Source organism: Drosophila biarmipes, chromosome 2L (genome assembly GCF_025231255.1).
Source record: "Drosophila biarmipes strain raj3 chromosome 2L, RU_DBia_V1.1, whole genome shotgun sequence".
Classification (NCBI taxonomy): domain Eukaryota; kingdom Metazoa; phylum Arthropoda; class Insecta; order Diptera; family Drosophilidae; genus Drosophila; species Drosophila biarmipes.
Window position 1 is genome coordinate 21,072,603 of NC_066612.1, and position 22,992 is coordinate 21,095,594.

Consider the following 22,992-nt stretch of genomic DNA (forward strand, 5'->3'; position numbering starts at 1 on the left):
GTTTAGCATTTGTCACTCAAACAGCAAGCGTTTACATGGAAAGTGGAAATGTTTATAAAAAGAACCCATTGCACGAGCTCTTCCCGGTGTGGTTCTCGCTTTCGAGCTTCAGTTGAGAGGCGACGTTGGTTCGGAATGTCACAAACGGGCAGATCGCGTGCCTCTTCCATTAATATATTAGTCGGTGCGAAGCTAAGTTAATTCGAATCAAATCCCAACGCTCCATTGTTTAGTTTCCTATAGGAAGTACGCGTGTTTAACCTCCTAGTCTGTTTGTGTTCTGAAATACCGAACCTCAATGAACATTACACTGCCAATTAACGCCGAGTGCGAATAAATAAGTTTTTTTGTAAGTGGCAATTGCTGAGAACTTGCATCCACTGTTGTTCGGAACCTTATCGGATCTCGGGCAAATATTTTATTCACGCAGTCATTGAAAAATATTAAAATCCTTCGGTTAGCATAAGGGCCTAATTACTGTGAATCCCAGAACAAATAGAAACTCTAACGAGCGGCACGCAGCTGAGAAGGTGTCTAGGAAGTCTAAACATCTGAGATAATTAACAGAGAGTTTTCTGGCTAAGCTCCCGGGTCAGCTTCCAATTTGCTTATAACTCGTGCTTATTTAACGCGCCCAGATAAAGATCTACCTGTGCCAGGGGTTTTGGGGTCTGGGTCCCAGTTCATTAGGTCCACAGCTCTCGACGCGAGCGGTTGATCAGTTCTGATCTCTCGGAGTGTCGTGTTTATATTACCGCTCTGATTCCGAACCGCCGATTAGCGTCAGTTGCAATCAGCTCGAATCAGCAGTAATTCAATCAGAGAAATGGTGGGAAAAATTGTGCAGCTTGTGGCTGTGGCTCTGCTCGTCTCCTGGACGGAGGCCCAGACCGAGCCCAACTACGAGGATCCCAGCAAACTCAAGGTCTGGCTGACCATCAGCGCCCGCAAGAGGTTTCTGGAGGTCTCCTGGAGCAATGCTCCGGCGAATAAGGGCGACCAAGTCCTCGTGACGAAAGAGGATGCGCTCGACTTCCAGACAAAAGTCCTGCCCAAGCGCACTCCCTTGGCAGCCTTGCGCAGCGAGGAGGGTAGTGGCAGTGGTTCCGGCGAAGGATCCCCCAGCTACGTTCCCATCAGTGGGTTCACAACCAGACCGGAAACCCAGACGACCTCTAAGGAGGAGGAGGAGCAGTACTGGGTGGCCAACGGGGGCGCCACCGAAGTTGTGGCTGCCATTAAACCAAGCCAGGGTCTGCCCACCCAGTGGTTCACCACTGGACTACCCTATGACTATGCCATGTCCAGGAATGTGACAACTCAGACCACCTGCTACGGCTTTTGGGCCAGCTACATCGATGCACAGGGCAATATCCTGGCCAAAACCTGCCTGAAAGTATATGCTCGCTGGATGAACGATCTGAAGTCTAAAATTGGAGAGATGCGCTTGCGAGATCTCTTTATTCCCGGATCACACGACTCCGGCTCATACCGCCCCAACTTTGACCCCCTGCTCAGGGAAAGTCTCGTAACCAAGTACGCCCTTACCCAGGACGAGGACATCAGGGGGCAGCTGATGCATGGAGTACGCTACCTGGACATTCGTGTGGGCTACTACCGCAACTCGCCGGACCCATTCTTCATCTATCACGGGATCACCAAGCAGCGCCCTCTGCAGGAGGTGATCAACCAGGTTCGGGACTTTGTCCATGAGACCAACGAGATTGTCATCTTCGGACTCAAGGAGTTCCCGGTTGGTAAGGATTACATGTACACTTCTTCTCCTGGGTTCTTCTCAAAGTAATATCACTTGGAGAAATCAGTCTTACTTTGATCAGAAGTCAGAATCACCAAGAATTCCCATCCCCTGTTTCCCTTAGGCTTTGGCAAGGGTCTTGGAGTTCACCGTCTGCTGGTCAGCTATTTGCGCGACCAGTTCCAGGACCTCATTGCGCACCCCTCGCTGACCTGGCGGGCTTCCTTGCGCGACATTTGGGCCCGGAGGCAGAATGTATTCCTGGCCTACGACCATGAAGCCGTGGTGGAAGAGTTCCCAGAGGTATTGTTCGGATCCGTGGAGCAGCGCTGGGGAAACAAGCAGTCGTGGGCGCAACTCGAGAGCTATTTGCGGATCGTTAACGACTTCGACGTATCGTGAGTGCACCCACCTATGGACAGCAAGATAAGATACAATTACCGCTCCTTACTCCCGCAGTCGTTTCTCCAGCCGCCCGGTGTCCGATATGGCGGAGCTGACCCCGGAGACGTGGGACGTCATCCTGGACAAGGCCGGGGGTCTGCGCAAGATGGCCGATAACGTGAACTGGCGGGTATCGCAGCTGTACCGCAACGAACTGGGCACAAATGCCAATATAGTGTCCGTGGATTTTGTAAGGGGCACCACAATCGTGGAGACGGCTATAGAATACAACACCCGTAGGATTTATATGTAGAGAGAATTGTCCTTAAACGTATTTTGAACTTGCAGTAATACATTTATTGGCTAAGCGGTTAAGTTAAGCATCGACATAATGCTTATTGTACTGCTGTGTAGCTTCCCTAAACACGTCACATTTCAAAGTTTGTTCCCATAAAAGCGCATTCAATGCCTTCCTGATTGTGTTAAAAAGGAGTTAGGATTGTAGGCATAACCATAAACTTTAGATTAGACTTTAGTGGGAAGTAAGCCAAAAAGGCCTTGGGTTGTGTTCAACCTGTCAGCTGAGGAGCTTGCTCAAATAAATACATACATACGTTAAAAACTAAATTCTAATATAGGCCGATTTCGTTGGGGGAATGCCGGTTTCCAAGCGAAAATATCATACAAACGGGGCAGGGCTTTCTTAAAACTGTTTAAAATTCAACAAGTTTCTAGTGTTTTCGAATATCAAATACGAGTGTTTTCGAACTAAATGCCAAAGTTCTGTGGTGGGGTTCAGATCTAGTTTATCGCCTCATTGGACTCGATTATGGTGGTATTAAAGACGGCCCGGCAAATCTCCACGATCGAGTTGGACAAGCGTCCGTAGCACTTGGGCTTCTTCTTCCAGGCGATGAAGGCGTAGTAGAACGGAATGCCGGCCAGGGTGATGGCGATGCCAATCAGGAGATTTCCAGGCTCCTCCAGGTTCGGGAGCAGCACCAACGTGACGCAGCCCACCATGAAGATAATGGGCAGCGCGAGATTGACTTTAATGGGTCGCGGCAAGTCGGGCCTGAGAGAAAAGAGATATATGAAAGCAACATATTTGTAGCATTTTCTTTAAATATCCTAATAATGCTTAAATGCCCTTATGAGAATACCTTTCAAAGTACCCACCTCTTATGCCGGAGCCACAGCATGCCGGCTATACTGGCCACCACTGAGAGCCATAGCACGGAACTGAAGTAGTTGATCAACTGGTAGACATTATCCGTGAGCAGCATCAGCAGCGACATCAGACACTGGGAGAAAATATGCAAATGTGTGATATCATATACCATTTTTCGTAAATGTGCAATTATGATATCGCAATTCTCGGGAAAGTGCGATATTCCAGTGCCCACTTACAGTAAAAATCAGGGCGGGAATGGGGGTCTGTTGCTTGACGTGGAACAGCTGGAAAAACTTGGGCAAGTGCCCCTCCTGAGCACCAGTCGCAAAAAGTCGCGCCGAGGTGAAGAGCACCCCGTTAACGCCTCCAAAGGTGCTCAAGGCCACGAAGATGGGCACCATGAAAGCCAGAGGTCCGAACACACGGTTTCCGAAGGTCACCGCCACGGCCAGCGAGCTGAGCATCTCCGGTTTGTTGACCACTGCGAAATAGGCCAAATTCACCAGAACATAGATGCCCGTGACCAGGGGCATGGCTATCCAGATGGCACGCGGAAGATTTCTGCACGAAGAAAAAGTTCAGATTAATCGTATCAGTGCAACTACATTTCTTTATTTAGTATATACTCATGGACCTATTTTGTGAGAAACTGGTAGCTTAATAAAAATTATTGTTTACTATACAGTGGTTAATAAAAAACCATAGCACCTATAAAACGGTCTGATTTGCGTGCTCAGATAAATTTGAAATTTGGGGATTTTAAGTACCGTGAGCAAAGTTTAATTACACTTGGAAATCTTATAACTGAATTTATTGTCGAAGGCAGAAGAAATGCCCTCTGGCAGTCCAATAATAATTGGGTATATTTTCCATTTTCTATTGAATTCAGCGTGAATTCCTTGCTCAGTTTTTCATGAGTGATGGGAACGTGCTATTCTAAGAGAATTCCACTTTTCCATGGAGGGGTGGAGCACTTAAGTTGATTGCTGCGCTTGGAGAGCAAATTGAATTCGTTAGGCAGGAGGCAGCATCCCGCCCACTCGACCACGCTCTAGGGCCCACGGCCCAAGGACGCTCAACAAGTTTCAACTTGTTGCTGCCCGCGCATGACGCAAAAGGAATGAATAGACAAATAATCCATTCCACTTTCGCAGCCATTTGTCATGATGGCAGAATGGCTGGAGACCCCGGACCCACCCCACTCACTTGTACGGATCCTGCAGCTCCTCCGTGACAAAGTTCAAGTAGTTCCAGCCGCCGAAGGCAAACAGACCGGAGTAGAAGGCGTAGCCAATGTTGCGGGCGGTGTAGGTGCCCTCCCAGGGGTTGCTGAAGTTCTCCAGCCTGCCCGTGGCCATGTAGTACAGTCCGGCCAGGATGATCATGATGAGGGCCAGCAGCTTGCCCACCGTAAACACATCCTGCACCTTCATCGACACCCGCACGGACAGGCAATTAATGGCGGTGAGCAGAGCTGGAAGAGCAATTGAGATTAGTTGCTGTCGGGGGAATGGGCTGGCCTACTCACTCAGACAGATGGCAGCCAGCAGCTTCACTGCATTCTCCGGCGGATCGCAGTCAGGGAAAAAGGGCTTGGCGGCATAATGGGCAAAGGTTAGTGCCACTATGGTCTGCAAACAAAATAAATAATTATTTTACATTTTGCCGGATTAAAGAGCCTATTCTACGCGCTCCCGCCTTCCGCCTTCGCTCGAGAAAGTTTTCCCGTAATTGAATTCAATTCCGGTCGAAGGTAGCCGCCACTTAATAAATTTCTATTTATTTGCATCAACAACCAATTCGAGCTCTGCCCATCCATCAATCAAGGCAAATAAACATTCCGTAATTCAATTGACGGGCCCAGGAACTGACCTGCGTGGTCGGCCGGATGATGAGCAGCGCTATCCAGAGCCGCAGGAACCCCACGAGCGGACCGAAGGACACCAGCAGGTAGGCGTAGTCCCCGCCGGACCTGGTGATGCTCGTTCCCAGTTCGGCGTAGCAAAGAGCTCCGATCGTCGATAGGATCCCGCACGCCGACCAAATCAAGAGCGAGCTTCCCACGGATCTGGAAAAACAAACAGAGCGTGATAAACAAGTAAGCCATCGAATTTTGGGATGGGTTCCATACATATATGGATAATGAGTATTCAAAAATATGGGTTGGCAATTTGTAAATATTTTAGCTATTGATTTCCTTCATTTTAATAAGCACCATTTAAACGTAAACTTGGAACCTTTTTCAACTGCCTTATTCTTATGACGCACACCTTGCTGCGCCTTATCAACAAAATTAATGTTTGGCTCGCCTTATTGACGTTATTCTTGTAACTGGAGACAACTCGCTTAAATACACTTCTGAGCTGACGCAATATTTGCGCGGAATTTCGAGGGCGAATCTTCGAGGGAAATCGGCAAACAATAAATGTATCTTAATTGGTGCTAAAGGAATGTTTGCGACAATCTATCCATTAATTAACGCCTAAATTGACCTTTTTGTGATCAAATTGAATTAAGGATGGGGCCCTGTGTGTGTGGGCGTCGAATATGCATATTCATATCACCCCACTCACTCGGTGTAAAGAAAGACCCCGGTGGGGGCGATGAAGATGCCCGACCCGATGATGGTTCCCACTATGATGGCCACTCCGTTGATGAGGGTCAGCTTCCGTTTCAGGACGATCTTCTCCTCGCCCTCGCCGGGACCCGTGTTGCCGGAGGAGGAGCGTCTGTCCGTGGGCTCGACCAGGCTGGTGGTGACTCCATTCGCGTATCTGTCCGTCATGGCTGGCTGCTGGAATCTGGTTCTCCCCTAGTGCTGGACGACTGGCATTGCCACTAGAAAGTAAAAGGAATATTTGCCTTTTAAATGGGCCAACTTTGCTATCGGTGGAGGAGAGGTCGGCACGTGTTGCGCAAATCGTAAACAAAAGACGGTCTTTCGCGAGTCTTTCTTGTCTTCGAGTAGTTACTAATGGCTTAAAATGGCTTTCAAAGACCCGGCCTTTGCCTAGCTGGCAGCAAAGTAATCCATTTAACTATGCTTTCCGACGCCACTATTTTGGATACTCCAACATTAAGCTCTAAGGGGCGGCCCTTGGGGGTTGGCCTGATATTTTCCCATGGAGTTGCGTGTGTTTTCCCAGTGACGCCTTTGCCGCGTGCCGATTTTCACGATTTCGTCATCAAACTGCGACGCGTGGCAATGAAACTGCAGTCGCAGAGCGCTAGCTCAGTGCACTTGCCCCTTTTTCTTTTTTGCAGCGTTTGGAATGCAGTTTGGCTGATTATTTGGGTTTATCTTGTCCGACTCTGTAACACGCGACTTCTTTACCTCGAGCGCGACACAACAAAACGGCTTCGACTGCGAACAGCGACTGTGCGTTGGCAGCGAGTCGAGACCGGCATTTCATACTAAATTTAACAATTTCCACCCCAAAAGCAGAGAGAGAGCGACTCGCGTTTGTGAGTCATGAGCCAAAAGAGAGATGTAATTACTCAAAACCGCAAAGTGGAATCTAAGAGTTTGCTTACAAAAGGAAGCGTCAGTGGTGGACCTGAACGGAAATATGTCTACCAAGCAAAACAGTTTGCAAGTTTGCTTAAATACTAAATGTAAATAAATATTAGATACATAATAAATAAAACTCCCTCCACAATTTCGAATTAATAGCCAGTCACCCCGAAACGCGGCCAGCTGTTGCACCTATCAGTTATCGATAGCAAACCATCCGTCGCGCAACTGCCGTCTCTATCCTTTTAGTTATTGTTTTGGTGATTGCACGTGTTTTCTTCGACTGCGTTTTAAAAGCCAAGAACCAGCCATGTCAGACAAGTAAGCTGCGTGCAAACACCTAATATGTGATCCCTTAGCACAGGCTTCATCATTTCATCCACAGATACGCGGTGCCCAACAAATTGCCCGGCAAAACAGTCTCCGTGCTGAAGCACCGCAAGAGGAGGATTCTCCAGGATGAGGCCGTCATCAAGCAGAAGAAAAATGACCGCATCAAGAAGAGGACCGCCAGCAAAAATCACCACAAGTTCCGCCGCGCCGAATCCTTTGTAATGGGCTACCTGAAAGCTGAGCGCACGGCCAAGCGGATCAAGCAAACTATCCTGCGCACCAATGTCACCAAGCAAAGTGCCAAGGCCGCCGACGATTGCAACCCCAAGCTGCTCTTCGTGATGCGCCATGCGGGCAAGAAGATCTTCGACAAGACCACTTCGGAAATATTCCGAACCCTGCGCATGGGCACGCGCCACAACGCCGTCTTCCTGGAGAACACCAAGGAGAACCAGTTGCTGCTGCGCGTTATCGAGCCCTTCGTGGTCTACGGCAATCCCTCGCTCAGCTCCATTCGCGAGCTGGTCTTCAAGAAGGGCTTCGCTCGAATCGACGGCAAGAAGACGGCCATTCAGTCGAACACCATGGTGGAAGAGCAGTTGGGCGAGAAGGGCGTTATCTGTCTTGAGGACGTCATCCACGAAATCTGTACAGTGGGTCCAAACTTTGCGGCCGTCAACGAGTTCCTGTGCGCCTTTACGGTAGGTTATATCTTCAGGAGCCAATTTAATAGCAATCCTAATACGGAATTCTCTCTTTTGCAGTTGTCCAGTCCCAGCAATGGTTGGCAGAAGAAGGTTTCCGTCTCCTACAAACGCGGAGGCGAATACGGCGATCGTGGCAGTGCTATCAACGAACTGATTGCCCGCTGCCTGTAGAGAACCTAAGCCAGTAGCCCTTTAAGTAATTGTTCAACCTCAATAACCCATTCTGTACCTAAGCCCAATACACATTTATATACAAACTAAACATTGTCTAAGAGACATGCACTTAGGGAGTGTTGTAGTTAGCCAGAGCCGCCTTACCAAGAGTTCACTGTAAGCCCATAAAAGCAATCCCCAGACCATTAAGGAACCACATGAAACTGTCTCTAACGACGTTCCTCATTATCCTACATGTTTATCAACATGGTAAGCTCCATCCCACGAAACAACTTTGCTTTTTGGCCTTGCGTGTCCCGGCCATGTTCCCAAATTGAACAAACCAGAAAATCAACTTTTTGCTAAGAATAATAAATAACTCATAACTGGGAAGGAATGGCAGCGGAGAAAGGGGAAGGAAAGGACTGCCAAATTGAGCTACTTGTTGCCATGAAGGAGGGAAAGTTGTTTTCCGATTAGTCGGAATCAGTGCCACTAACCTAGTGCAACTCCGAGTGTCGTATCCTTTTGTTTGAGAAATTCCAGGCAATACACCATAGAATTCAAAATCTACAAATTGTATCAACTCCCAATGAATTCAAATGTGAGTAAGGACGAGTGGGAGATGGACCGCGATGGACTAAGAAAACTTTTGGCCAGGTCCCTCAAAGACCCTATTCTGGGCAAGCACTTTTCTCTGCCCGGCCGCACAGGACTAAGTCAACCCATCGAACTGGACACCAGCCAAAACTACATTGCTGTGTACACTCATCTAAAGGTGCACGCCACTGAAATGCCGGACAGGCTGCCCACGCCCGAGGCTATTGGGCGCGTGCAGGCGGAAAACACCGAGGTCAAACCTAAGACTCGAACTTCCAAGACCCGTGGTGACCCCTGTTCAACTACAATTTGAGTCGAAAATTGTTAAGTCGTGAAGAATAAAAATCCCCAGAGCCGATGTTTCATTGTCATGTTAAGTACAAGTTAAGTTTTTTATCTGACAGATATAGTTTTCAATAGAGGCCTGCATGGGTATGTAAAATGAATGACCCATGAAAAAATGTAAGGCGAATTTGTAATTTCAGCTTCGCGGGCCTAGTCATTTTTTCTTGAGTAGCTGGACAGGGCCAAATTTCAAGTAAATGTCATTATCAGTAATACTATATATATACATATAAATATTTACCAAATAAACAAGAGATTTTTTGCAAAAAGTAGTCGACCACTTTCTTTCGCATCCACCGAATTCGCCTGATTTAGCTCTTGTGACTCCTGGCTAAAAACTGAATAAACACTCCGGGAACACGTTTCGAGTCGAGTGAGGGGATTTGCAAAAGCTAAATCGAAAAAGGGGCTGATGGCTTTACTGTGAATTTTTGGATTGGGAATATTTGGATTGATAAAAACGTAACAGATTTTTATCGAGAAACAAATTCACGTTACTTTTCGCCCACAGTAAAGTGTAAAAAGTGTCAAACTCTACTAATTATATTCCTTTAAAAATTTAATGTCACTAAAAGTAAGGAGTAAGACTATTCGCAGCCATTTGGTGATTTGTGTGTAACGTGCACTCAGAATATTACAAAACTTTATAGTATTGAAGACAAAGTATTTTTTAAAATGTTTTCGGCGAAAATAGCAGAGGCTTTAGTGTTAAATATAGTTTAAACATAATGCTCCGACCCAAGAAGTCAATATTTCATTTTTAAAATATAATTTTTAATCAAATATAAGAGATATTTATGAGTTAATTTGCTAATTAACTTCTGTCTTCCTCTTCACAACATTATCATGCTGTTGCCAAGGTTCTTGCTGATAAACGATCAAGTAAATGTGCGGTGCTTGATAAGTCTATAAATGCCAAGGCTTCATGCTGGTCACTTTTATGTTGGTGTCGTATTTTGTATCCATAGATCTCGGTAATATAGTGTTAAAATAAAGTAATAAAGTCAGGCATCATGATTGTGGTTTTTCTCAAACTGTTTTTCTAAGTTCCAAGAAATACGCGCAATGAATCTTGCGATTAACGTTGAATAACGAGAGTGTTTCCTTGTTTCCCTCGCCCTCAGTTCTGCAGGATACGCACGGCGTTGTACATCTGGGCAATGATGGGCAGCTGCTTGCACTCGCGCCGGCAGAGGCATTTGTAGGCGTGGGACAACAGCCTGTCTAGGGCCGCCACATCGATGTCATCGGGTTTGGTGGCCGCAATCTGAATGTTCTGCTCCGTCATCGGCTCCTTCTGCGTGGACGGTGGAAGAAGTGGACGTGGATCAGTACTGCGGATGGTACACGCTGGCAGCACTTACCAGGTTGTCCAGATAGGCCAGCAACTGGTGTCCTACTGAGGCAATCTTCAGAAACGTGGACTGCGAGCTCTCCGCGTAGAGATTAAGCCTTCGGCCAGCTATCTCTAGCAGCAGTCGGCCCAGCTCCTCGTCCTCACTGATGTCGTGGAGCAGCATCTGGGCTTCCGCATCGTACCCGAAAGCGTACAGCTCCACCACCTGGAGGAGGGAAAATATATTTAATATATGTGTTTCCTCTGTTGGGTTCTATGATGAACAAACTAACAAACTGAATTTACAACTGAAAATAATAGGTAGGTGTGCCTAAATAGGAATCACAGGGTCCTGAGATCACAAATGAATTACATTTTAGTTTATATTTCCAATGCCTTACTCAAACAAAGGTCTTCAAAACATCTATAGGTATTGAAAAAACCTAACCGATTTTATGCTGCTTTGAATGTTGCGTATCCTTACCTGTCGCCTCAGGATGGGAAGTTTGTCGACCTCCCAGCTGTCTGCCAGAGCACATATCTTGGCCATGTAGAAGACATGGTCCAAGATGTACAACTGTTCCAGATCCTCTCTGATTAGGTCCATAGTAGCGGACACAATGCGGCATAGAAAGTCGGTGCGTTGCTGTTTAAGGACGAGATCTGGTGCTGGCAGAACGTAGGGAAGCTCCTTGTTGATGTCCGCTAGCAGAGCCTTGTTGCTCATCGGGTCAAACAGCGTGGTCAGAGGCTTGGAAATTCGAAGTTGGAAGAAGGCCACCAAGTGGAGTACGCTGCACAGTTCCGTCTGCAGACGGAGCAACTGCGGCATGGCGTGGTGCTGCTGGAGAGCCAGGAACTGTAAGGGCAGGGCTCCCTCACTTAGAGACTGTTCAAAGTGCAGTTCCCGCTTGTCGTGCTCCATAGATGTGGTGAAGTGTTGAAGGAATTCGAGGCTGAGTTCTAGGAACTCGGGAACTTTTCCCGCCGACATCTCCAGGTCTTGCTGGCACATCTTGTCCACCGGTAGCCGACCCACTTTCTGAATTAGCTTGGCCGCTGCCTGCAGAGGAAACTTCAGGGTGGCATTCCACAGCATGCAGCATATTCCGTGCTTCAGAGCCCAGTCCGGTGTACGAAATTGATTCAAACAAAGCAGAGCTGCCTTCAAGTGATCCAGCGAAGACAGCTGCTTGCTCCACTGAACCATGTATTGCCAGGACATGAGACTTAAAAGCACGCCCGATTCCAAGCTGAAGGGAAAGTGAGCTCGGAGCAAAGCTAGTCGCTCAAGGATCGGTTCGTGGGCATCTTTGTTAGTCGCCTGCACTTCCTTAGCCATTTCTAAGTCCTCTTCTGACTCGGCCCCTTCACTGGGCAACTCCTTGTTTAGATCATCCTTCGAATCGGTTTTGTTTTCCTCGTCTAACTCCTTTTCCGGCGCCGATATCTCCAAGATTTTACTGGGATGAAGTTGCGCGCTAATTAGCCACTTGGCCGTCAGTTCGGTGACGATGCCTTTGCCACTGCTTACAATGCTCTTTAGGCTGCAGTCTGGTGGGTCGTAGGGCATCTCTGGACCTACGGGTTCCCGGCAGGTAAGCGGCTTACTGTTCGGGGAGGGGTAAATAATAAAAAACCATTGGAATAAGAGATTTTAGACGTACCCGAGTATTGCTCCCAGCACGGCCACGTCCTCTAGCTTTCCTGTCAGTAATCCCCACTGCGCCTCATCGTGCGATATGCGTTCCCAGCGCTCCTCCTCCTCGTTCTGCGAGGACTCGTCACAAGATCCCTGGAGAAAATCTTATTTAACTTCGGTTCATTAGATGTTACAGTCAGAAAACCTACCTCTTTTCTGTTACGCCACAAGTTACTGGCTACCGTTTTGCAGACAATGGCCACCAGCAAGCCAGAAAACTGCTTGCTCTCCAAGAGAAGTTCACGTACTTCCTGCCACCACGGTGAGATGGCATTGTAGGCATAGTCGTGGATATGTTCACCAGCCAGATCGCAAATAGTCTGAACCATAGCAGCGATCCTAGACATATCGTCCACTACTTCATCACTAAAACAAGAAATGGGCAATAAGTAAGGTAGATTGGGAGGATTGAAATCCGGTCTTCTTACCAGTTGTTGTATTTAAAAGGCTTTTCAAGCCAGAACCAAATAATCAACTTTAGCAAATCTCTGCTGGGTAGACATGCCTGAGCAATCCATTGCTTAAACTGACCAAAGCACAGACCTTGGGCAAAAAACTGGCTGAAGAGATCAATACTAACAGCACCAAACTTGTCCGATTTTTCAGGCAACAGCCTGATGCCTTCTGGACTTTCGATGTTGAAAATGCTCAGGAAATCGACAAACTCCTCGGTCTTGTGCTCTCCTTGCAGCTTGAAGCTTACTTCGCGCGTGGAGGCGGCTTTTTCCTTATCGCTGCCGTCGTCCAGCAGCAAAACCAACTTGTTAATGGTGACTAAATCTGCATCAGAGAGCTCTAGGTGCTCCACAGGTGGTTCACTGTCTCCCCGCTGATTGGCTTGACTAAGGGCCAAGTAGAGATCAGTCAGGCGTTTATAGTTTTCGATTTGAACGACAAAATCTTCCGAGACTATCGGCTCGGGAAGGGGTTTCTCAATGAAGGCATTAATGATGCACTGGAAAACCTGTGGCTGCAGCTTCTTGCTCTTAAGTAACATCTCCAGGCACTGTTGTCGTACCTCTAGCGTCTGTAGCTCACTAGCCAGCTCGCCAATCTCCCCCAGCACTTCGTCCTTGGCATCGCCATGACTTAATGTTCTTAATTGATTTCTCAGACGCCTCAGCATATGGATATCCCGCGATGTCTGGGAGCTGGTCTCGCTCAGAGCGTAATGAAAAGGAATGTGGACCTCCTTTAAGCTGCCATCGGTGGGGTCTAGGAACAAACAGTGATTAATAGCACAAGCTTTTCGAGATTGACTACTTCCGCCAGCAGGTCCACCACTTTTGCCAGTGCCAAGAGCACTGTGGTTGTTGTATATCAGTTGACCGCTCTTTGAGACATTAAAGGCAGCCACTTTGGGTCCGTTCTGCAAGGCCCAGATGTCCAGGCAGCCCAACCGAGGAGTGTAGATCACCAGGAACAAAGCCTTTCGCTTGTGCGTCTTAATTCCGCGCACAGATCGCTCTTTGACTGGTACGAAAGCACACTGGGCATCCCGATAGCCCTTCCACACACGCAGGATTATGGCTTGTTGCGTGTCCACCAACATCACACGGTCAAGATTATCCGTGACAACCGCCAGGCGGCCACCTGGTGCCACTGCTAGGGTTAAGCCATCTCTCTTTCCGTCGTACAGACGACAGCGAATCCTCATAGGGGCCTCTTTTGTGGGCACGGGTAAAGGGGATTCCTCCGGCGACGGTAAAGGCTCTGGAGCGCGTCGAAAGAGTCCTCCCAGCAGGTTCTTGTACGCTATCCCAATAACATCTTTGGCCACCTCGCCCAGCGACATGGTTTTGTAACCCTCCTCCGCCTGGAAGAAACCCAAGTAGGGCTCTGCACCGGCTGCCAGAACCTGCGAGCTCCTCGGCGGCATGGCGTGAACCTTGGCGAAGTAACCGAGGCCAATGCTCTGCTGGACAATATAGTCGTATGTTGGAGGTCGCTGCGTGCTGGATATGACGGCATCGTTGATGACGGCCTCTTTCGCCTGTTTGAACTTATACTTTTGGAATGGCACAACATCCGCAATGGGATACGTACTCCTCTCCAACGCGCCTCTCTGCACATTGTGCCGGCAGTTGGTCAAGGTGGGCATAATGTCCTGGCCCTGGATGAAGCACAGACAGCGCGGATAAACGATGTAGAGTAGGGAATCTGCCTCGGAATGGCGGGGTGCAGACTGCAGCTTGACTCCGATAACCGGATCTTCCTGGCAGCTGTAAAATATACCCCGTTAGTGAGCGGGTGAGTTTATTGTTTAACTGACCATTGAGAAAAGAGCTTCAGGCCAGAGTCCGTGTAGAAGATAACCATGCCTGATACCAAGCCAACTGCCACGCATGTCCACTCGATTGCTGCATCTGAACTTCGGTTTTGGGTGATTGGCAGACAGGTGAGACTGGTCACGATTTGGTTGGGATCCTCTAGCTCACCGCACCAGCCCAGGGCGTAGGTGTTGGCGCTCCCATGGCTGCTCCAGCAGGTGGAGAGGAATGCCAACTTTTCACCCTGGGCCAGGGCAATCAGTTCCCCAGTGGGCGATATAGCATGGTTTACCGCGTTCAACCAGTTGTCATCTGCCCCGAACGGAGAAACTATGATTACTCTCTGCAGGGGCTTTTGCCGAAGTGATCTCACCGTGTCCAAGTCCAAAGTATTCCTGTACTTTTCTAAAGTCGCGGATTTCTCCGCAGTGTTTTACTTCGCAAGCCATCGTCTTTTGTTTTCATCACACAGCTGATTTGCTGTGGAGGTGGCAGGGCGGCTAGTTCTAGCGAATTTGCGAGATTGCCCTTATATTTAGCCAACACTGGTGCCATTACTATTCACATTTATTGATTTCAGCGCAACAGGTATCGCCAGTCACAGCGAACTTATACCGCCTTATCGAGTAGGCTATTGGTTAAAACGATTTTCGGTAATATATTTAAATAAATCGGTGAATAAAATTAAAACAAACGTGGTTTTTGGTTTACATTTCCATTTCATTCCCGATTATATTATATACTTTTTCCTACTTGGTTGGATCATAAGAATTCCCCTTCTTATTATTTATATTTTTTAATTTCTTAAGAACTGTGAATACAGCGATTAAAGTGTGGCCCACAAGTATTTAAAAAAGATGGTACTATTATGATAACTTTGATTTTATTTTGATACATACTCCAATAGTAAGTTTATTGTACTGCAACATATTGAAACTCGATCTATGATCTAAATCAAGGGCAATCTAAATTAAGTCCGAATCCACGCCGCTGTCGATAAAGTCCTTGAGCATCAGGCCACAATGATCCGGCAGGAGTCGCGTCCAGTTGTTGATGTGCAGCAGGCAGCTGGGGATGGTGACCTCCATGAGATCGGAGCGGTGCGCCTCCACGATCCTCCTGGCCACCTGCTTGGGATCAAGCAGGCCCAGGATCGAAGGGAACTTCACCTTGGGGTGCTTGCACAGGCCAGTGTTGGTCATATAGGGAAAGATGGTGGTTGTCTTTATCTAAAATAGGCCTAGATTAATGTTGTATTATTTGGCTGCGAGTGTGTGTCCCACCAGATCCCTGTAAGGTCCCTCTCGTAACTCCGCGTGCAGGGCCTCCATCAGCCCGCGAACAGCGAATTTTGTGGCGCAATAGGGCACCAAGTTGGAGATTCCAACCAAACCGGCAATGGAAGAGAGGCAGATGATGTGGCCACGGTTCTGCTCCTGCATGTGGGACAAAAAGGCCTGGATGGTCCAGAACTGCGAGAAAACATTCACGTCAAACACCCGCTGGACTTCCTCGGCGGATTGCTGGAGGATCGGGTGGGTGGGCATTATCCCGACATTATTTACAAGCACGGATATGAGTCCAACCTCGGCCTTCACCCGGTCCGCCAGGGCCATGACTTCCTCGCGCTTGGAAACATCGCAGCTGGAGAGGTTTATAGATTGAAGATTGGTTCTTTTTATTTGATTTAATCAGTTATTTAGTACCTGTAGCTGTAAACTTCGCCCAGATTGAGGCGTTTGGCCTTTTGGACTGTCTGCAGGTTGTTTTTATCGTCGATGTCCACGCAAACCACAGTGCTGCCCAGAGAAGCATAATGAAGGGCGAGCTCCCGGCCTATTCCATGACCCGTTCCGGTTATCTTTGGGGATAGAACATGTAATTATATAAAATAGCAAAAAAAGACGTGGCTGCTTTCTGTAGCTTGTCCTACCAGAACTATCTCCCCGCTAACATCCTTAAGCCTTTGGGGCAAGAAGGCCTGCACGAGAGTAACAAACAGCTCCAGAAGAATTCGCACGAAGAGCACGAGGAACTGCAGGATGTCCTGGAGCACATCGAAGATGCGCTTTGAAGCTGGGGTCGTGCTGAAATAAAGAACAAATACAGTGCACAATACCGCGGTGAAGTTCGCATCAACTAGCTGCTGCCCACTCCGAGCTGGCAAATATTTGAACAAAGTTGAAGCTCGGCAAACCCGAAATGTTTTAATTTATCTATTTGTATGCGCTCGCCGCATGTGCAATGTTCAAACGGTCAGGCAGAAGGCGATCGGCGGACTTTGCCAAGTCCCCATAATATAGTACAACATAAGATAGTGGAGAATATTTGACACCGGGTCTTGGCCCCCTTTCCGAGTACTCGAGGGGCCAAGCGAACAGCAGCAGAGGCTCGCCAGGTTGGCAAGCTACGCATAAATGGGTTTTGGATGGATTGGGGGAAGTATTAGGGGGGAAGATGTCACTTAAATTTTAAGTGATACATGTCTTCTGAGCCATTCTCTCTCTTATGAGTTGTGCACAACTAAGCCTAATACAGAATTGTATCAACATTTCCAAATTAAAAGAAGATTTTCGATTGCTAATATTTTCCACCTTGTCAATAATATAATGTTTTCACTGTAACTACTGATAAGGTGCACTGCTTCATTTCTGCAGTTACAAAGTGATAAGCGTTAGCACTCACTGGATAATTTCTCGTTCTATCATAATGACTGCAACTTTCGGATGAGTGTATGGCCGGCGTCCTTTGACAGCTTGTTCAAGCAGAACCAAGTCCGATCCAAAGCCTGTAATGAAAAGTAATGCTTTTGAGTCACGGATTGTTTGACTGCCTCGTCGCTCTTCCGCATTTGCGGGTTTCCTCCTCACAGCTTTTGGCTTTTGAGCTTGGCGAGGAGTCGGTTTTCTTCGTTTTTATAGTTTTATTTTCCCCCGATTTTACAACCGGCTGGCCAAGAGCGAGCGGCGTGGGCGAGCGAGGAGGAGGTGCGGCAGATGGAGCGGCCAGCGGCAGTGCAGCATTTCCACTTTCGTTTTCGATTCGGCTGCCACTAAATGGAAAATTACGTGCACTCCAATGTGGCACACAGGAAAGAGACAAATGCACACGAAGAAAAAAGGACGCAGGGGCGTCGGAATGGGGGTTATATGGGGACTAACCCTTGATTGATTCGATGTGAAGCAACTTGTAAACACAAAAAAACTTGAAGTTCAAATTCTAACTTGTTTATATATAATCTTTGACTAAAAAAATGATTTATATAATTTTTATGATTTAGAGTGAATGAATGTGAAGTTAGAGATAACCCCTTAATTTGACTTAAAGTGTAAAATCCCCCTTGATAAATTTTTGCACATAACACTGCCTGAATGGGGCTCGATTACGCGATGCCAAAAGTGCCAGTCTCTTAGCTCTGGGCCAAGTTCTCTTCTCTTTGGCCAGTTGCATTGTTGGGCTCTTACTTTCTTGGCAGAGGCAAATAAATGGCCCGCTGCAACGGGGAAGCCAAAATGTTTGTTGCAACAACCGAAAGCCGTAACCATAAAATGCAACGAGGGTCTCTATAACTCTTTTCCTGCGTTTTAGTTGCCTAATCAATCGTGTATCTAATTGATGTGTACTTTTCTTCATAACTTTCACACTGAACTGGGTTCACCTTCGTTTGATATAGTTTCAAAGGCTGTTATAGCTTGAACGCCAAATCTAGTTGTTTTCATTTTATAGGCACGACAGACATCAATTAACTGAAGAAGATTGAATAATCAAAGACTGATGATAAAGTGTTTCTAGTAAACTTGATATTCAAAAGTCATTGTTCCTAATGAATTTGACCAGCTATCCTATCACTGTTTTCGCCAGACAGGTGTGTCCATTAACTTAATGGTTGATTCAATCGACTGTGTAATATCCTCAGTTCAACAACTAGTTTCCGGATAATGGAGTAAACGTTGGTTAATCTAGTTGCAACATCTAATTTCACTCTCACAATTACCCACTTTACGCTGTGTTAAAATGTTTATAACTCGAGATCGGCGAAAAATATTCAATGTATTTATTATTTACACAATTCAAGTATTAATATTCCCGACTGATCGATAGGTGTGAAGAAGATCCGAACCCAAGTCGGGACTGGAACGACCGATGGGTCTCGCTGCTCGCCGCCAAATGATTCCAGCTGCAGGCCTTCCAAAGCTACGAAGCCTACGTTCAAACCGGGAAGAGTGGGCCCCAAGAGAGGGCTTAAGAGAGCGGGCGGGTTGAAGAGAGCTGGATCGCGATCCTTGGCGGCCGCCGCAGACTGACAAATGATCTTCGCTTTGCTTCACTTTCGCAGACGAAAAACAACAAGCCACAGGTGACCTTCACCGGGGTCCCGACGAAAACAAAACACCAGGAAGCAAAACTTGGCTCAAACCAACTTGGCTAAGCATGATTTACCGTTTTCATGCTTTGCTTTTGCTTATTTTGAGATGAGTAAGCTTAAGTTCGCCACCAAGTTCAAGTTCAGTGGTCATAAAAAATGAAAAGAAGGCGAGGGGGCGCCAACTGGAAGTGGAAAAGGCTCCTATCCAGTTTTGTCCTTGGCTGATAGTCAGAAAAAATATATATGTATGTTTTGAACCGAAATTTACTTTTACTCGATTGCATTTTGTTTTCTTTTTCCTTTGTTTTCATACCCGGTTCTCGCTGAGAAAAAGGGTATATTGATATGGGGCAAAATAAGTAGAGATAAAGTATCTGCAGAATGTATAATGTGCATATGAAATTAAAAGTTTCAAATTCTTTATCATTTTTTTGGTGGTAGCTGTCGTCAGTGGTAGCTGGAAAACAAATAATAATAATCATATAATTAGGAACAAAATGGGTTAAATTACTTAAGTTAAGGCCTGGCTTGTATAATATTTAATTCATACTCTTTAGTCTTACTCCCATAGTCGGAACATTGAACTTGTGGCTTTTACTTGTTTTATTATCTGATTGAGGGAAGGTCATCGAAGGGCTCTCTCCGCATCTGCCGTTCAATTTCAAGCGATCGACGAACCCGTTCACATAATTGGGTTCAATTTCGAGTGCAACAACAAATAGCGCAGCACTACCAGTGCTCGGCAGTAACAAAAAGAAGGGTAGTAAAGGCAGTCGCACTTTAGATGCTGATAATTACCATTGGAACTTGTAATAAGTCGTTATCTTTTTAGATAAATCCGTATATGTACTTTATTATTAAATAGTAAAATAGTAACAATATTTTATTTGTAGGAGCCTGAAATAAATGTATCGAAAACAAACGCAACTTAAGCGCCCAGCCTGTCACTCGAATAATCACCGCTTTGAGCACAAATCAAAGCAAACAAAGAACTTCTGCCTATTATGTACTTCCCCTCCCACGCGCCTTTCTTACTGGGTGGGGTTGTTCGTCGGCGGCCAGCTTGTTGCTTAATGTTCAGTCATTATGGTCCCAATCCACCCTTTCCTTCTCTTCTGGTCTACCCCTTGGTTTTCTGCCTTCATTTGACTTATCGATGTGGCGTGCATTAACAATCAATATCAGTATGACATGTCAGGCACCTGAATAAGTTAGGGAACAAGTTTGGAAGCGAAGGGGCCAAAAAGGGGGGCAAGCTTTTAGAACTGACCAGCAAAAGTATCTGATCCGATCATGTCAAAAATAGTCACTAATGCGCCAAGTATACGATTGTTACTTGAGTCTTGTACCAGGTGCTTTTCCTAAAAACATGCAAATTAAGTCGTAGTTACGGGAAAATTGTGAAGTATTTTCCCAAATAAATATGTAAGAAAATTCAACTCCGACTTTAAGTGTTGTTATAAGCTGTAAAAGTATACAGCTAAATAAAATCCTATTATAAAACCTGAACAAAACAACATAAAACCGCCATTAAACCTTGACATTGGGTAGCAGTTATTCTCATTTATTCAGGTTCCATTAACTTAACAAGTTCTTTATTGGAACATTTAAAAACATTGCACTATGTTTTGCTAATTGTCAACCATCAATCCCTCTGTTCGTCCTTCCATTAACATGCTAAACAAAAAGTGAAAGTTAATGATAGGGCGGGAATCGAAACTGATATACCCTATGGCAAAAAGAATTTACTTTATTTTATTTGATTTACTCAAGTATAAATTTCTGATAAATGAAAGCCACTCGAGTATTTATTTTGCTCTTTTATTAAGCGAATTATCATTGAAATTGTCTAATTACTCGTTGTTATAAACAATAAAATTAGTTTGAATAAAGTGATAATAGAATAATAATAACATAACAATTAATAATTTAAACAAACTGATGCTAAATACTTCTTCATTTTCCTAAGCCATTTAAAGGAAACTAAAACCCATCATTAAAACATTTTCTGGTAAGTTTTTGTTTTCAGTAGTTAACAGCAAAAGAGAATTCCTACACCGGTTAAGAAGCGGATTTTTAGACAGTCTTTAATATCCAATTCAGTAAAATCCATATCCATATTTATATTATATATTGGTTAAGTAAACTTTTATCAAGTGTGTGTGTACATGTAAAGCCATTTTTTCTACTCATTCCATTTCTTAGTATGGACAAATTCACCGCCGATTCGTCAGCGCCCTCACATTTTCGAAGGGTATTTAATTGGCCACGCATGTGGCTGTGCTGCATTCGACGGCGGCCTGAAAGGCGGCTTCAGTTGCCGTTGGTGAGCCAAGCGGCGAACAACGCCCAATTGAGAGCGGAAAGGAAGCCGGAAACCGGAAGCAAGAAGAAGACCGCGGAGGGGGGCACGCCAAAATGTGAGTGTCTCCTTGCCTGCAGTTTGTTGTTTTCCCCCGGTGTGTGCCTGTGTTAGTGCGGTGAGCTCGTGATTTGTTTACCTGTCAAAATAATAAATATAACTTTTGTTTTCGTGGGGCATTGGTAGCGGATTCGTGAAACAAGCCCGCGAAGGACTCTCGACGCCTGTCTGCCGCTTCCTTGCTTCCTCCATTTCTTGGCCAAGTGCAGTGTCAAAAGTCAAGCGAAGGATAATGTGCCTGTCCGACAGGAAAACTGCCAGCCCATTTCGTGTAACTTATATTCCAACCTAAATCTAAGCTAGTCCCCCTATAAAGGCAGTTGAGAAATCTGCAATGAGTCTGAAAATATGAAAAATAATTTCTAAAGAACTGCAAAAAAAAAATGATAAATGAAAGCTTTCCATTCACCTTTATCTAAGGTTTTGATTTCGATTTAGGTTTGTAGTTAACGCAAATTCAGGGGAAAGAAGGCCGGGTTGTTTTTATTAGAGGCCCGAAAGTATGCAACTATTCTACCCATCACCCCCTCCTTTCATTTCATATCAAGATCAAGACCCTTTTGAATTAGCTTAGAACTACCTTAATTCTAACCCTTAACAGGTCGGCTTGGTAAAATCTCCGTCAGGATGTTCCGGCACCCTCGCCTCCATGGACTGATCCTTGCCAGGCTCTTCTCGCTGCACCGCAGCCCCATGAACCGACCCCAAGAAGAGATTTCCATTTCCACGTTGGTCTGGAAGCAGCCCCATCCTGGTCAGACCATCGGAAAATGCCGCCAATCGAGTTTGCTGGAAGAGCAGCGGGAGCAGTCACATCCTTTTGGGAATGATTACCGCATCTATCAGCAGAACGTGGACTTGGAGGCCTTCTTCGGCGAAGAGCCCAAGTACGAGAAAGTGTCGGACGTTTGCCTGCTAAATGATCACTTCATCCTGGTAAAGATGCCGCCACCAATTCCTTCTCCGCCACCGTCAAAGTCCAAGATTCCTCGTTGCTTCAAATGCAATCGCGGCAGCCGGGTTTCCCCCATTCTGGAGGAGGCTGAAGAGGAACTACCTCCGTTGAAGACCAGTTGCCTGCAGCCCTGGTCATCACGCGATCAGACCGAGATTGAAGTCTTCGATTCCAGTACTAGACTAACTAATACTCCAGATAGAGGTCCCCAGACAGCTCCCGTGATAGTGGAGCAACCGCACCCCACTCTGCAGCTGGAGGCGATCCAATCCGTGGGCCCTGGACAGCTGCAGGGGCCTCCTATAAGTCGGGGACCACTCCACTGGTTTCTTTGGCCCTTTCGACGGCGCCGGGTTCCGGGAAGCAAGTCCAAGCCACAGCTCGCCGCCGTCCATAAGACCTACTTTGTACGGTGGAGTAAGCCGCCGGACACACTTTGGCATGGATTCGGAGTGGACACGTTGCAAGAGAGGAAATGCGAGCTTCGACGTTGCCGGTCGGCGGTTTTCTGAAATATCTGCTAACGATGTTGTATATATTATCTACGCTTACTATTTTAAGGGTCCATTATTTGAAGAATTCGAGGGTTTCAATAAAAATATTTATAGTACTAATAAGCCTTGTGTTAAGCTCAGATCCTTTTAGGTAGCCGTTTGAGAATGGTTTGGATCAAGATTGTTATACAAATGGGGTCGTATTTGCCTTAGATATATTAATTCATCTAAAAGCCTTAAACTACATAGTTACTATTATGTTATTGTATTTAAATATTACACTTTGGTTAATTCAACTGCAAATTATTGAAAAAATACCTTCTCAGTCTAAAAGAGTTCATTGATAGCCAGCCAAATCCCTTAATACTCTTCAACTCAAGCCCTCATGGGCACATGTCAAACTCCAATTTCCTAATGCAAAATTAGTGGCTGCCGCGCTAACCTCAGTTCGCCACAACGTGTGGGGACCCCCGACTCCAGG

At 46.2% G+C, this 22,992-nt stretch overlaps 7 protein-coding genes across 11 annotated transcripts; 4 read left to right on the top strand and 3 right to left on the bottom strand.

Moving 5' to 3' along the window:
• The first annotated feature begins 98 nt into the window (after nt 1-98).
• LOC108034021 (PI-PLC X domain-containing protein 1) lies at nt 99-2,767 on the top strand. The gene is made up of 3 exons (XM_017108756.3): nt 99-1,757; nt 1,881-2,154; nt 2,216-2,767. Exons 1-3 carry the CDS (start codon nt 827-829, stop codon nt 2,451-2,453), a joined length of 1,443 nt encoding a protein of 480 aa, XP_016964245.1. The 5' UTR covers nt 99-826; the 3' UTR covers nt 2,454-2,767.
• On the bottom strand, nt 2,475-6,742 carry LOC108034019 (large neutral amino acids transporter small subunit 1). Of its 2 annotated transcripts, none has more exons than XM_017108754.2 (8): nt 6,649-6,742; nt 5,888-6,152; nt 5,187-5,382; nt 4,843-4,945; nt 4,521-4,788; nt 3,551-3,875; nt 3,320-3,444; nt 2,475-3,215 (listed from the first exon to the last, which is right to left on the bottom strand). In XM_017108754.2, exons 2-8 carry the CDS (start codon nt 6,097-6,099, stop codon nt 2,942-2,944), a joined length of 1,503 nt encoding a protein of 500 aa, XP_016964243.1. In that variant the 5' UTR covers nt 6,100-6,152; nt 6,649-6,742; the 3' UTR covers nt 2,475-2,941. The 2 variants fall into 2 exon arrangements, with proteins under 2 accessions (XP_016964243.1, XP_050741529.1); XM_050885572.1 differs by lacking the exon at nt 6,649-6,742 and adding an exon at nt 6,560-6,647.
• A 243-nt stretch (nt 6,743-6,985) lies between these two features.
• LOC108034290 (uncharacterized) lies at nt 6,986-8,130 on the top strand. Its single transcript, XM_017109150.3, has 3 exons — nt 6,986-7,149; nt 7,214-7,862; nt 7,926-8,130. Exons 1-3 carry the CDS (start codon nt 7,139-7,141, stop codon nt 8,037-8,039), a joined length of 774 nt encoding a protein of 257 aa, XP_016964639.1. The 5' UTR covers nt 6,986-7,138; the 3' UTR covers nt 8,040-8,130.
• Nucleotides 8,131-8,283: 153 nt separating this feature from the next.
• On the top strand, nt 8,284-8,998 carry LOC108034291 (WD repeat-containing protein on Y chromosome). The gene has a single exon (XM_017109151.3). The coding sequence runs from the start codon at nt 8,614-8,616 to the stop codon at nt 8,932-8,934; it is 321 nt and encodes a 106-aa protein (XP_016964640.1). The 5' UTR covers nt 8,284-8,613; the 3' UTR covers nt 8,935-8,998.
• Nucleotides 8,999-9,718: 720 nt separating this feature from the next.
• Nucleotides 9,719-14,795, bottom strand: LOC108034040 (rab3 GTPase-activating protein regulatory subunit). The gene is made up of 8 exons (XM_017108786.3): nt 14,648-14,795; nt 14,277-14,586; nt 12,433-14,226; nt 12,154-12,370; nt 11,970-12,097; nt 10,787-11,912; nt 10,331-10,528; nt 9,719-10,263 (listed from the first exon to the last, which is right to left on the bottom strand). The coding sequence occupies exons 1-8, from the start codon at nt 14,721-14,723 to the stop codon at nt 10,087-10,089; spliced, it is 4,026 nt and encodes a 1,341-aa protein (XP_016964275.1). The 5' UTR covers nt 14,724-14,795; the 3' UTR covers nt 9,719-10,086.
• Nucleotides 14,796-15,135: 340 nt separating this feature from the next.
• Nucleotides 15,136-18,460, bottom strand: LOC108033315 (epidermal retinol dehydrogenase 2). Of its 4 annotated transcripts, none has more exons than XM_017107594.3 (6): nt 18,340-18,460; nt 16,960-17,062; nt 16,208-16,361; nt 15,981-16,135; nt 15,558-15,918; nt 15,136-15,503 (listed from the first exon to the last, which is right to left on the bottom strand). In XM_017107594.3, exons 2-6 carry the CDS (start codon nt 16,980-16,982, stop codon nt 15,240-15,242), a joined length of 957 nt encoding a protein of 318 aa, XP_016963083.1. In that variant the 5' UTR covers nt 16,983-17,062; nt 18,340-18,460; the 3' UTR covers nt 15,136-15,239. The 4 variants fall into 4 exon arrangements, with proteins under 4 accessions (XP_016963083.1, XP_016963080.2, XP_050741159.1 ...); XM_017107591.3 differs by having other exon boundaries at nt 18,273-18,448; XM_050885202.1 differs by having other exon boundaries at nt 18,269-18,448.
• A 2,912-nt stretch (nt 18,461-21,372) lies between these two features.
• LOC108033472 (uncharacterized) lies at nt 21,373-22,529 on the top strand. The gene has a single exon (XM_044094233.2). It carries the CDS (start codon nt 21,690-21,692, stop codon nt 22,527-22,529), a length of 840 nt encoding a protein of 279 aa, XP_043950168.1. The 5' UTR covers nt 21,373-21,689.
• The last annotated feature ends 463 nt before the right edge of the window (nt 22,530-22,992 follow it).

Coding starts and splice junctions, on each gene's coding strand:
- LOC108034291 (XM_017109151.3), top strand. CDS start 8,614: ATGAATTCAAATGTGAGTAAGGACGAGTGGGAGATGGACCGCGATGGA.
- LOC108034019 (XM_017108754.2), bottom strand. CDS start 6,099: ATGACGGACAGATACGCGAATGGAGTCACCACCAGCCTGGTCGAGCCC. Junction 4,789..4,842: donor GCTGGCTGCCATCTGTCTGA/GTGAGTAGGCCA, acceptor TTGCTCTTCCAG/CTCTGCTCACCGCCATTAAT. Junction 3,445..3,550: donor TTCCCGCCCTGATTTTTACT/GTAAGTGGGCAC, acceptor ATTTTCTCCCAG/TGTCTGATGTCGCTGCTGAT.
- LOC108033315 (XM_044094407.2), bottom strand. CDS start 17,993: ATGAAAACAACTAGATTTGGCGTTCAAGCTATAACAGCCTTTGAAACT. Junction 16,136..16,207: donor TTAGCGGGGAGATAGTTCTG/GTAGGACAAGCT, acceptor CTATCCCCAAAG/ATAACCGGAACGGGTCATGG. Junction 15,504..15,557: donor AGGGACCTTACAGGGATCTG/GTGGGACACACA, acceptor GGCCTATTTTAG/ATAAAGACAACCACCATCTT.
- LOC108034290 (XM_017109150.3), top strand. Junction 7,863..7,925: donor AGTTCCTGTGCGCCTTTACG/GTAGGTTATATC, acceptor TCTCTTTTGCAG/TTGTCCAGTCCCAGCAATGG.
- LOC108033472 (XM_044094233.2), top strand. CDS start 21,690: ATGTTCCGGCACCCTCGCCTCCATGGACTGATCCTTGCCAGGCTCTTC.
- LOC108034021 (XM_017108756.3), top strand. CDS start 827: ATGGTGGGAAAAATTGTGCAGCTTGTGGCTGTGGCTCTGCTCGTCTCC. Junction 1,758..1,880: donor ACTCAAGGAGTTCCCGGTTG/GTAAGGATTACA, acceptor TGTTTCCCTTAG/GCTTTGGCAAGGGTCTTGGA. Junction 2,155..2,215: donor GTTAACGACTTCGACGTATC/GTGAGTGCACCC, acceptor TTACTCCCGCAG/TCGTTTCTCCAGCCGCCCGG.
- LOC108034040 (XM_017108786.3), bottom strand. CDS start 14,723: ATGGCTTGCGAAGTAAAACACTGCGGAGAAATCCGCGACTTTAGAAAA. Junction 11,913..11,969: donor GTGCTGGGAGCAATACTCGG/GTACGTCTAAAA, acceptor CTCCCCGAACAG/TAAGCCGCTTACCTGCCGGG. Junction 10,529..10,786: donor TTCCCATCCTGAGGCGACAG/GTAAGGATACGC, acceptor TCCCTCCTCCAG/GTGGTGGAGCTGTACGCTTT.